At 42.2% G+C, this 12,216-nt stretch overlaps 1 protein-coding gene across 1 annotated transcript in view; it reads right to left on the bottom strand.

Moving 5' to 3' along the window:
- The window catches only part of CTH (cystathionine gamma-lyase), a 69,693-nt gene that overhangs the window by 43,354 nt on the left and 14,123 nt on the right, over positions 1-12,216 (bottom strand). The window contains exons 4-7 of the mRNA XM_030206024.1: positions 10,847-10,956; positions 4,655-4,786; positions 2,926-2,983; positions 1,694-1,771 (exon numbers count right to left, since the gene is read on the bottom strand). Coding sequence (XP_030061884.1) covers positions 1,694-1,771; positions 2,926-2,983; positions 4,655-4,786; positions 10,847-10,956 — 378 coding nt within the window. The remainder of the gene's footprint in view (positions 1-1,693; positions 1,772-2,925; positions 2,984-4,654; positions 4,787-10,846; positions 10,957-12,216) is intronic.

Genomic DNA, 12,216 nt, shown 5'->3' with positions numbered 1-12,216 from the left:
TGCTTTGAAAATGAGCCTCTTAGTAAACAGGGCCCTTAATTGGCTAACAAGCTTTGAATGAGCAATAAATTGGCCACTACCAACAAATTGTTGATGTTAACAGCCACCAGTTGGGATTTGCGCGCTCATCTAGCTGTACGCTATTCTATAATGCATGGCGTATTCAGCACTTGAACTTAGGCCAGCTCTATGGCTGGTGTAACTGTGGGTAGCTAAATGTAAGGTTATGCTGCTATTCTTTAATAGAAACTGGGTGCCCAGATGCTGTTATAGAATAGGGTCTCACCATGTGTGCTTGGGGCACCTAAATAGAGAGGCACCCGGTTATAGAATTACCTCCATACTGGTACAGTATGATAAAATAATCAGGGACCAGGGGACTTATACATTTACTGGAAGCCAGTAACCCCCTAAGTCTAGAAAGTTGCATGCCCAAATTTCTGACAAGTGCACAAATTTGTGCACGTAACTTGTAGAATAAGGTCATAAGAACATAAGAATAGCCACACCGGGTCAGACCAATGGTCCATCTAGCTCAGTATCCTGCTTCCAACAGTGGTCAATAGTAGGAACATTCCATGCTACCAATGCCAGGGCAAGCAGACATTGTCTCAGGAGTCTCTCATGAGGGACTTTGTCAAAAATCTGAAAATCTAGATACATCAACTGGCTCACCTTTATCAACATGTTTATTCACACACTCAAAGAAATGAAGCAAATTGGTGACACAAAACTTCGTTGGCTGAATTCAGGCTGACTCTGTTCCATTAAACCATGTTTATCTATGTGCTCCGTAATTTTATTCTTTATAATAGTTTCCACTATTTTGCCCAGCACTGACGTTGCATGTGTAACTTAACCATTGTGTTTTCACTAGTAAAAAAAGGAGCCAGTACTCAAATGCTAGGCCACCCTTCAGGGGCAAGGTGATCACTGATGGACCCACCACACAATAGCCAGGCCACCCACAGAATCTATGACAAGGCAGAATTGGTGTGTAGAGCCTGAATTCTTTCATTAAAACTTGGGGTCCATGGGTCAATTTTAGCAGACAATGGAACAGGTGCCAGTACTCAGTATCCCCAAGTACCCCCTCAAGAAAGGCCCTGAACTTAATAAACTAATTAGATTCTAATTCACCTTTACAACCAATTATTGGCTATAATAGGTATTAATTTGCACTAATTGGCAGTTATGCATATAACTTCCCTTAGTCGGTATTCTATAATTTGCATGCTCAAATTCCTGAGTGCGCAATTACAAGGGGGATGTGAAACTGGGAGGGGCTTGGGCAGGTCAGGGGCGTGTCAGGCAATTACACATGCAGGTTATAGAATACTAGCATTTGCGCGCCTCAAAGCCTACATTTAGGCGTGAGCACTTTAGCAGGCTAAGCGCTCACACCTAAAGTTAGGTGTGTAAATGCGGACTTATGCTAGCATTCTATATCAGCAGCTGCACAACTGCCATTACAGAATCCGTGCTTAGCATGCATCATCCTGGTGCTTAACTTTAGACAATTTATTGAGAATTACCCCTAAATGTATCATTCCTAATGAATATTAGACCCAAACTTCCTAACATGGCCGAGCATATTGTTATGCATAGGAATAAGCAGCTAAAGTCGATGCTACTGGCTGCCGACAACTGATTAGCAGGAACAAGATTCAATTCTCTTTCGTGTGGCACTTACAGTTTTGTAAAAACTTGAGCCTTTCATACAGCTCATCACAGTTTGTAGATATCAGTCCCATTACAACATCGGTGTGCCCTAGGAGAAAAAGGCAGAAAGGTATTCAGCAACTTATTTAATCTACTCCGTGAATCAAGTCTTCAACGTTTTTGTAAGGGTATCTGGGAACCCAGATGCCATTATAGAATTAGCATTCATTGTGCTGCCTCTAGGCACCAAATTTGTGTCACCCAGTTAAAGAAAGCCCCCTATATGTAGGTGGAATGGCGCACCTATGTGAGACATTGGAAGTGCTGGAGGAATGGCTCTGAAATTGCTTTGTGTTGCCAATTTTCACCAGCTAAGTCAGCTAATTTTTCTTGTCTGCCTGTGTTGCTCTATGCCAAATTGATGAAAGGGTGATGCAGGCTTTTTGAAAGAAGTGATGGTCAGCATTCTAAATATTTCTATCAGCTTCTAACAGTTTCCCATAGGAGGCAATGATAATTTTTGGGAGTTCTATTCTCCAGACGCAGACCCAATGTTTCTCATTTTGAGCTCCTATGAGATATTTACATTTTCCTGCTGCAGGCCAAATTTGGTGAATTTCTGTCCATACTGGAGAGTTATTATATTTATGGACAGCCAGTGATTCCTTTTAGTTAGTTTAAAAATGTTATAACCCACATTATCTATAAATCTAGGTGGTTTACAAAGTTGCATAATATAATTTAAAAGATATGAAATACTGGAAAAGTGTATGTGATATGTTTAGCACATAACAATGACCAAATCTGTAAGGTTTGTAATTTTGGTCAGGCTGCCTAAACAATTGTCTTCTGGTTTTCCCTCCTAGCTGGTAGTATAAAGCGCAGGCCGCAGCTCAATCACACTTCTTTTCCAGCTCCGTTAGGCTGTTCATTTCAGAAGGTACCATGATTGCTGGGCAGGAAAGGCTTCAAAATTCAGAAAGGTCCCTCCTACTCCCCAACATGCTCTAAAGTTTGGAAGAAGACCTCCCTCTCCCAACAGTATCTGGCAACGTATTAGGTGTAGCACCGACCCCAGAAAAACATTTACTGCCAGTCCTGACGATCAGTAAAAAGTTGATTTGTCAGTACAAATTTGGCAAACTGTCGTAAAAATATTTCTGGAGTTGGCCTCCCTGCTTCTAAGCCTCACTACCTCACACATATTCCCAAGTATGACCAAAAAGGAGGCATTATTGACTGCAGGAATAGTCAGAGACTTACCATTCATGTATTTTGTTGCTGAACACATACAGATATCTGCCCCCAGAGCCAAAGGACGCTAAATGAAAAGAAACAAACAAGGTGGAGATATGCAAAGACTTAGGGAGGAAGTTAAGAAGTGTTATTTTACTGTTAACCCCAGTTATTAGTAATTAGGTCTCATTGTATAAAATGGGACTTGTGCTAAAGCAGCATGAGCTACTGGTAAATAACATGTCTTAACGGTAAACCCATGTTGATAACGTCCCCCCTTAGAGTGAAGCATTTCATTCTCTGATAACCAGAGCTGATATTGTGATGTCATAATGCCTCATTCCACCAATGCCTAAGAGTCAACCTCATCAGTGATGTCACAATGGCTTGATTGCCCTATACTTTCCTCATAGGGGGTGCTTTGAATGGGCTGTGTCAGAATTGCCGTGTGGCTTAGGAAAGAGGGAGGTAGGTCTCATTGCATAAAACGACATGTCTTAACACTGATATCTAGATTCCTTAATTGTAGTAGATATTAACTTTGTCTGCCTTTCATTTTTATCACCTGGAGACCACTGATGTTGCCACAAAAGAGATGAGGATTATAAAAAAGAAAACAAATTCTTCCTTTTATGGCTTTAAATGTTAATGAATGGCAGCAAGCAGGACCATTTGGTCTAGGTTTCACACATAAAAGGGCCTCTGTTTGGAAAAAGTATTTTACATTTTTTTAACTGAAAGTGAAATTAATTTGGTTGCAGGATTTTTCCTTAATTATAAGAAGTTTGAATACTTCTGCAGATAAAAATCTGCCTCAGCTGCTTCTATAACTGTTTTGTTTAAATTAAATTATGATTCCAAGATTCTGAGGTGTCCTAATTTGCCCTGGCCCAGGGCTCTGTGCGTCTCTGAAAAGTCCTGACAGCCAGGTCAGAATTTTATTTTTATCAACTCCCTAATGGATCAGTTGTGTCATGAGACCACAGCTCTGCATGAACATGCCAACCTTTCAAGTGCTCCAATTTCTTGTTAAAATGTAAGCAGTGTTTTTACTGGGTGTAAGATTTGTGTAGGTTAAAATTAATCCATAAATACATTGGCTTCTGCAAGAACAAAAACATGATGGGTCTGCAGCTGCTGTGGATCAGCTGGATTTTCATCTTTAGAAAGGTGTATATACTTTCACAATCGGGGCAAGCGAGCCCGGCAAAACACCCAGGGCTGCCTAAAATTACACCCTCCCTTCACCGCCTGGGTCCAGCACCTCCTCACCTCAGCATCTGTCTACCATCAACCGCTGCTCCTGTCATTGGAGCCGACTCTGTGGGTGCTGTGGGTGCTTGAGCACCCCCAATATTGAGAAAATTCCTTGTATGTGTCCAGAGAGGGGTTATTTCCATTGGGCTTAGCACCCCCAATAATTTTGAAAAGTTGGCTCCTATGGCTCCTGTAAACAGTGCAGTGGGTCACAGCAGAGGCAGAGCCAAAAGCTGCTCTCTGTCTGGTGGAGCCTTTCCTCTTCCATGTCCCACCTCTTTGATGTAACTTCCTGTGTGGGACATTGCTTATAACGTATATAGGACCATCTAACGGTGTCTGCATAATTTCTCTTGTACCCCATAGAACTTCAGTGAAATTTATACATTTCTGCAGTAAGCTAAATAAAACTGAATTCTTCCCCATTTCTCCACTATTTGCAGATCTGAGCATATTTTTCTCCAGTGGCAAATGTTCCACACATTTATGATCACCTTACCTGAAAGTAGGCAGACACGAAGGTGTTGTCCACCGCTAATAGGATCTCACCATGTTTATGAACAATATCCGCACAGGATTTGATGTCAATGACGGTCATCATGGGGTTTGTAGGCGTTTCAAGCCAGACAAGCTAGAAATATTTTAAAGAATTTTTTTTTATTTTGATACATGTTAAGGAAAAAATAACCTTGACAAACAAATGACCGATAAAGAAACAAAATTATAATAAAAGAAACAATTCAATAATAGTCTTCACTACATTTCTTCAGTATAATAATACACCACAAGTTTACTGACGTGGGGGAGGCGGGACCTACAGTGGGGAGACCAGTCAGGAAAATATTCCCAAACCTTATATTTATATTAATATATGTCTACAATTCCTAAGCCACATTTTCAGTCACAGATCTAACAGCCCCTTTAGCCTCCAGAAAAAAAAAAAAAAGATAAGTTGGGAAAGATTAACAGAAAACAAATTACGCATTCTGATACCAAATTTTACATTTGTAGTGCAAGCATAGCCCCCAGTAAGGCAACATCCAGGCGCATAAAATTGGTTAGGTACAATGTAATTTACAACACATTACATACATAAATTCACAAAATAACAGCATTCCAATTTGATTTCCAGGCCCAACTTCTGCCCTTCAGTAATGCAGCGACTAAGGCTGTTGTGGGGGTAGTGTTTATAGCCCCTGGGGTTGGGGTGGTGGGGAGGAACAGGAATTCAAATTTTCATATGACACACACAAGTGATATTTTCAGTCTGTACATACTAATGTGCAACAGAAGCTCAGCTCTGTGGCTCTCCAAGGGCTTTTACTTACAGCTTATTACAGAGAGATGGGGGTGCAAATCAATAACTGTTTCACCTCTATGTCATATTCTGCTTTTGTCTATCTAGGACCAGTCTTGTGTTTTTGTAACTGTTCCAAACTGTGTTACGGATAGATTATCTTTACACTGGCCCTAACTAACATGGATGCTCCTGCACAACACTATGGATGGATCTAAAACTACAGTTTGCCATTCAGCCTGTGTGTGAAGGCTCAGGGACAGCATGTTTATTTCCATGCTGTTTACTGGAACACCCTTGTTGCCTGAAAATAGACTTTATCTATGGAGAACTGCATTTCTTAACTCTGTCATATTGCATCAGAAATACTGCACATTGTACCCATGTAAGAGTGCCTGCCTGATTGGTTCTGCCAGCACTGGTGAGTTCCAATACATCCAATCACAGAGACTGTTTTCAGAATTCATGCACACAGCAGTGGCGTAGCCAAGGGTGGGCCCAGCCCACCCACTCTGAGCTCAGGCCCACTCAGAAGCAGCACACCTATGTTGTGGCTGGCAAGGATCCCAAGCCCCACCAGCTGAAAACTCTCAACAACTGCGTACCTTGTAAATAGCAGATCTTCACCTGCAGCGAGCAGCAACTGATACATGCTGTGGGGCCAACATGAGCAGTGTGTACTAGTTGCTGCTCACTGCCAATGAAAATCTACTATTTAAAAGGTATGCGGGGGGGGAGGGGGGGGATGTTTGAGAGACCATATGGCATGCAGGTGAGGGAAACTGGTAGTGGGAGGCAGGGCTGGAGGTTGGGAGGTGGGGATAGTGCGGGGCAGACTTATACGGTCTGTGCCAGAGCCAGTGGTGGGAGGCGGGACTGGAGGTTGGGAGGCAGGGATAGTGCTGGGCAGACTTATACGGTCTGTGCCCTGAAGAGCATAGGTACAAATCAAAGTAGGGTATACACAAAAAGTAGCACACATGAGTTGTCTTGTTGGGCAGACTGGATGGACCGTGCAGGTCTTTTTCTGCCGTCATCTACTATGTTACTATGAGGCATATTTTCAAAGCACTTTGGGAGGCTAAGTTCCATAGGTTTCTATGGAACTTTGGGAGGCTAAGTGCTTTGAAAATGAGCCTCTATGTTACATATCACTTGTGGGACAAGGCACAGTTCTTCTGCCCACGCATCTTGTGCCCAGGCCCACCCAAAATTGGGTGTCTGGCTACGCCCCTGGCACACAGCATTAATAATAACTAAAAACGTATTAATTGTTTGACAGAGAAAAGACATGCTTTTGCCATTCTCTTAAGCATTTTGCTTTGCCTGATATTTTGCACTGCTGCTTTGGCACTCAGCCTCTGATATTCCTTCATTTGCTCAGAACATTAAAGGGCATATTACCTGTCAGCTGCCATGCATTGTGACACACCTGTGATTCACCAATTTCACTGGACATTCTATTTCCCTGATTATCTACCCTTTGCTTCTGTGACTCTACTCCAGGGTTCACACAAGCTTCTTTCCACCCAGAAGAGTGAGCTGCTGCTGGAAGAAAAAATACTGCCTCACCAAGGAATAGCTACTATTTCCTGGGACAAGACTCAGAGTTGGTCAGCTACCCTGTGCAGAAGCCTCCAGTGATGGTGTTGTCTGCCAGAAAAGGTTGTATGGCTGTATAATTTATTTTTATTCTCAGTACATGGGGTTAGATAGATAAGAAGGAAAGAAGGTCATTTTTGAAAAAAGGAAAACGTCTATCTTTTTTTTTTTCAAAAATCAAGCCATCGGGATGTAGGAGGGGCCAGACACTCCACGAGAGCAATGGAGCACCCTAGGGAGCTCTGCTGTGGACTTCAAATAAATGCTCCCAGGTGCACATCTCAACATTGCTCCCTTATCTTGACTACCAAGATCCCCAAAACCCACTACCCCCAATTGTAAAGCACTACAATAGCCCTTATGGGGCACCTATATGTGGGTGGGTACAGTGGGCTTCTGGTGAGTTTGGGAGGGCTCACAATTTCCACCACAAGTGTAACAGGCAGGGAGAGGTATGGGCCTGGGTCCACCTATCTGCAGTGCACTGCACCCACCACTAGACTACTCCAGGGACCTGCATGCTGCTCTACTGTACCCGAGTATAACATCTGAGGCCGGCATAGAGGCTGGTAAGTAATGTTTTCATTCACATTTTTAGGGGGTGGGAGGGAGTCAGTGACCACTGGGGGAGTAAAGGGAGGTCATCCCTGATTCCCTCTAGTGGTCATCTGGTCATTTAGGGCACCTTTTTCTGCCTTATTCGTTTTAAAACCAGGTCTAGCTCAAAACGTCATAGTATTAGTCCTGGACAGTTTTGTTTTGTTCCATTAAGACTAAAAAATGTCCAAGTCTTAGGAACACCCACATCCCGCCCTTAACACATGCCCAACAAGCCCCCTTGAGTATCTGGACACAGTATAGAAAAACATCTGAAAAATAGGTTTTGAAAATACTGATTTGGACGTTTTTGTGAGAAAAACAGTCAAATGCTGCTTTATGCCACTTACAGACATTTTGCGGTTTTGAAAATGAGCCCTATAGTCAGGTAGAAGACCAAATAAAATTTGATAAACAATTACACATTGTTTAAAGGTAACTCTTGCATTTATTAGAAGTCAATGCAGTTTGATTAAAAGAGGAGCTGATTTGGTGAATTGAGGGATTTTACATACAAGACGAGCCGCAGTATTCTGAGCTGTTAAGTTTTTTGATAAGAGAGACTTTTAGGCCTGAGTAAACAGCACTACAGTAATCAAATTTGGATAGCACTAAAGATTAAACTAAAGAGCGAAAAGGCGAGTTAGAAAACAGAGGCCTCAGTTTTTTCAATCTCCAAAGAGACTTAAACATACTAGAAATCACCACAGAAACCTGAGGTTCAAATAATAGGTATTGGTCAATAATTATTCCCAAGATTTCCATGGTGGTAGAAAAAGGGTAGGACACACTGTCAATAGTTAAGTATTTACTAATCAGAATTGATTAGGATTAGGAACTTGGTTTTATCCTTATTAGGTTTTAATTTAAAATTGGCAGCCCAAGATTCCATCAGATCCAAGCTGGACCTAATTCTAGGCAATATTTACATAAGAACAAGAGTAGCCATACATCTAGCCCAGTATCATGTTTCCAACAGTGGCCAACCCAAGTCACAAGTATTTTCCAAAAACCCAAACCATGGCGACATTCTATACTACAAATCTCAGGGCAAGCAGTTTTTTTTTTTTGTTGTTGTTACATTTGTACCCCACGCTTTCCCACTCATGGCAGGCTCAATGCGGTGGGCAATGGAGGGTTAAGTGACTTGCCCAGAGTCACAAGGAGCTGCCTGTGCCAGGAATGGAACTCAGTTCCTGAGGACCAAAGTCCACCACCCTAACCACTAGGCCACTCCTCCACTCCCCATCTCTGTCTCAACAGCAGACTATAAGCTTTTCCTCCAGAAACTTGTCCAAAACTTTTTTAAATCCCGATATGCTAACAGCTGTTACCACATCCTCCGGCAAAGACTTCCAGAGCTTAACTATTTGTTGAGTGAAAAAATGTTTCCTCCAATTTATTTTAAAAGTATTTCTATGTAATTTCCTTGAGTGTCCCCTGGTCTTTGTACTTTTAGAATGAGTAAAAAATCAATTTACTTCTATTCATTCTATACCGCTCAGGATTTTGTAGACCTCAATCATATCCCCCCCCCCCCCCCCCCCCCCCCCCCCCCCGCCACAGCTGTCTCTTTTCCAAGCTGAAGAGCCCTAACCTCTTTAGCCTTTCCTCATATGAGAGGAGTTACATTCCCTTTATCATTTTGGTTGCTCTTCTTTGAAGCTTTTTCTAATTCTGCTATATCTTTTTTGAGATACAGTGACCAGAACTGAACGCAATACTCTAGGTGAAGTCGCACCATGCAGTGATAGAGGCATTATGGTATTTTCAGTCTTATTCACCATCCCTTTCCTAATAATTCCCAGCATCATCCTGTTTGCTGTTCTGTCTGCTGCCGCACACTGAACAGAAGATTTCAGCGTATTATCTATAACGACACCTAGATCTTTTTTTTTTGAGTACTGACCCCAAGATGGTCCCTAGAATCAGATAACTATGATTTGGATTATTCTTTCCAATGTGCATTACCTTGCATTTGTCCACATTAAATTTCATCTGACGTTTGGATGCCAGTCCTTGTGTATATTTTACAAAAGACTTCATGCTCAGCAGAGCTCTTCATAAAATACCAGTGAAGTGTAAATGTCCCAATCTGGACATTTGATTTCCTATATAGAACCCCTGCCGGAGAATGTAGTGACAGCAGCTGGCCTTACGGAATTTAAAGGGGGTTTGGACAGATTCCTGAGGAAAAAGTCCATTGAACATTTTTTTTTTTGGGGGGGGTGGGGTTGCCTGGTTCTTGAAGCCTGGATTGGCTGCTGTTGGAGACAGGATGCTGGGCTTGATGGACCCTTGGTCTTTTCCCAGTATGACGGTGCTTATGTACTTATGCAAAATGGGGGTTATAATGTTTTGATTTATCAGTCCATAACTGTTTTTCTAGTCAGGATTCCTGCAAGAGTTATGACCAAAATCCCATAAAAATGAAATCCAGACCAGTTACAATTGTAGGGTCGGAGGTCCAGCCTATCCTTGGAGTTTTATACATATCCCACATCAGATGACACTGCATTTAATCAGTGAATCCCAGTCCTCGCCTGGAAATGCACATATCTACTACTACTAATAGCATTTATATAGCACTACCAGACGCACGCAGCGCTGAACATTTGACATAGAGAGACAGTCCCTGCTCAAAGAGCTTACAATCTAGGTATATCTAGTCAAGTTTTCCAGATTCTAATAATGAATATGAATGAGCTAGATTTGCATACATTGGAAAGCCAGTATATGCATATCTAAAGCATCTCATTCATATTTACTACAGATATTATGAAAACCAGACCAGTAAGTTGTGCTTTCAGAACAGGATGGAAAACATTGATTGAAAGCAAAGGTTTTCAACCCAGTCCCTGGGACACACCTAGCCAGTCAGGTTTTCGGGATACCCACAATGAATATGCATAAGACAAATTTGCATACAGTGAAGGCAGTGCATGCAAACTTCTCATGCATATTCATTGTGGGTATCCTGACAACCTAACAGGCTAGGTGTGTCCTGAGGACTGTTTTGAGAATCCTGAATTGAAGCAATCTTTCTTACAAATTCTAATATTCAGCTTTTTATCTCTCCAAGTGGTTTACATTATTGATCCAAATTCAAAGATTACCAAGGTTGAATTCATTCAAGACAAAAAACAAAAATTGAATACAAAACTCAAAAAGATCCCCAAGAAACTGGTTGGTTACCTTGGTTTTGGGGGTTATTGCAGCCTCTAGCAGTTCCAGATCAGTACAATCAACAAAAGAAACATTCAGACCAATTTCGTTGGCAATTCTTCTGAAATATCTATTTGTACCTGACAGAAAAAACAGCACCATGTCAGAAAGCTTAATTTAAAAGGCAAACTTCAACAGCATTCAAATAGAAAAATAGGTTAAATATTCAGCCGGCAGTGGTAAGCGTGTTGCTGACCACCATCGGCGTTATTCCCAAATATTAAATGCCGGACCACGTCCAGGCTTCAGCACAGAAAACCTGGTTTATGTGGCGCTGCCTAACACATGGCTGCTTAACTTGATATTCAGAACTTAAGTGGCTGTGGGTTGACATATAAAAATAGGGCTGTGTTTTATGAAGTCCCATTTATGCCATTACCCTGGCCAGTAAGTGCCAACTCAGCCCCTGAACACCCCCAAAATAGCTGCCTTTCACTTAGGTGCTAATTGCTAATTTTCAGCGGTGATGACCGATTAAGTGCCACTGAAAGTTAGCGGATAACCCCAAACAAGGAACTGGTCAGCGGCCATTTTTGGCCGGTTAAATCGTTTTGAATACCGACCAGGTAATCTTTTGGGGCTGGCCTGAAGGCTTAGAGGGAACAGGATCTGATTCTCAGTTCTGACCTTCCACTCCCCTGTCAACCAGGGCGGGGATGATACAAAGGCAGAATTCATAGTTCCCGGGCAGGTGGAGCAAAAGGCCATACAGGGCAATTATTGGTGCCTCAGTCCAGGAGTCCCAATGTCAAGTGCTTAGCGCCAATTCTATAACAGTATCTTCACGCCAAAATTTCATTATAGAATACTAGCGTGTCCGTAGTGGCTCGCCCATGTTTGGGTGCACCTTCTTATGCCATGTCAATGGTAGGCATAAGTTGGCACACCTCGTGATGTACATAATTTGTAGTGTTCTATAAACTGCATGCATAACTAGATGACATGCCTACGGCCCACCCATGCTGCACCCACATGTATGCCCCCTTGCAGTTGGGTGCTAGGGTACTTAGGTGCTACCTTACAGAATAGCACCTAATGCACATAGTTGGTGCTTTTGATGCACACAAGTGGCACATACTTTCAGGTGCCAGCTTATAGAATTGCTCTGATAATTATCGTACAAGGTTGAAATCTAGTGGTCGTTTGAGTCCTCGATTGCAGGGTTCCACAAGGACTCTTGCAGCAACAACTGGACTAAAAGTAAGTACGGCACGGAGGAGAGATAAAATAGGAAAGAAATGAGCTGCACCCGCTATAGGGGGAGAGGGAATGAACTCCTTCCCATGAACATGCAGTCTAGATAATTCATCTACCGTAGGTTAAGAAAAGAATTGTTCAGA

The sequence above is a fragment of the Microcaecilia unicolor genome, chromosome 6 (genome assembly GCF_901765095.1).
Source record: "Microcaecilia unicolor chromosome 6, aMicUni1.1, whole genome shotgun sequence".
Taxonomy (NCBI): Eukaryota; Metazoa; Chordata; class Amphibia; order Gymnophiona; family Siphonopidae; genus Microcaecilia; species Microcaecilia unicolor.
The sequence above is the reverse complement of the archived record's forward strand: the minus strand, read 5'-3'. Positions and strand labels throughout refer to the sequence as shown.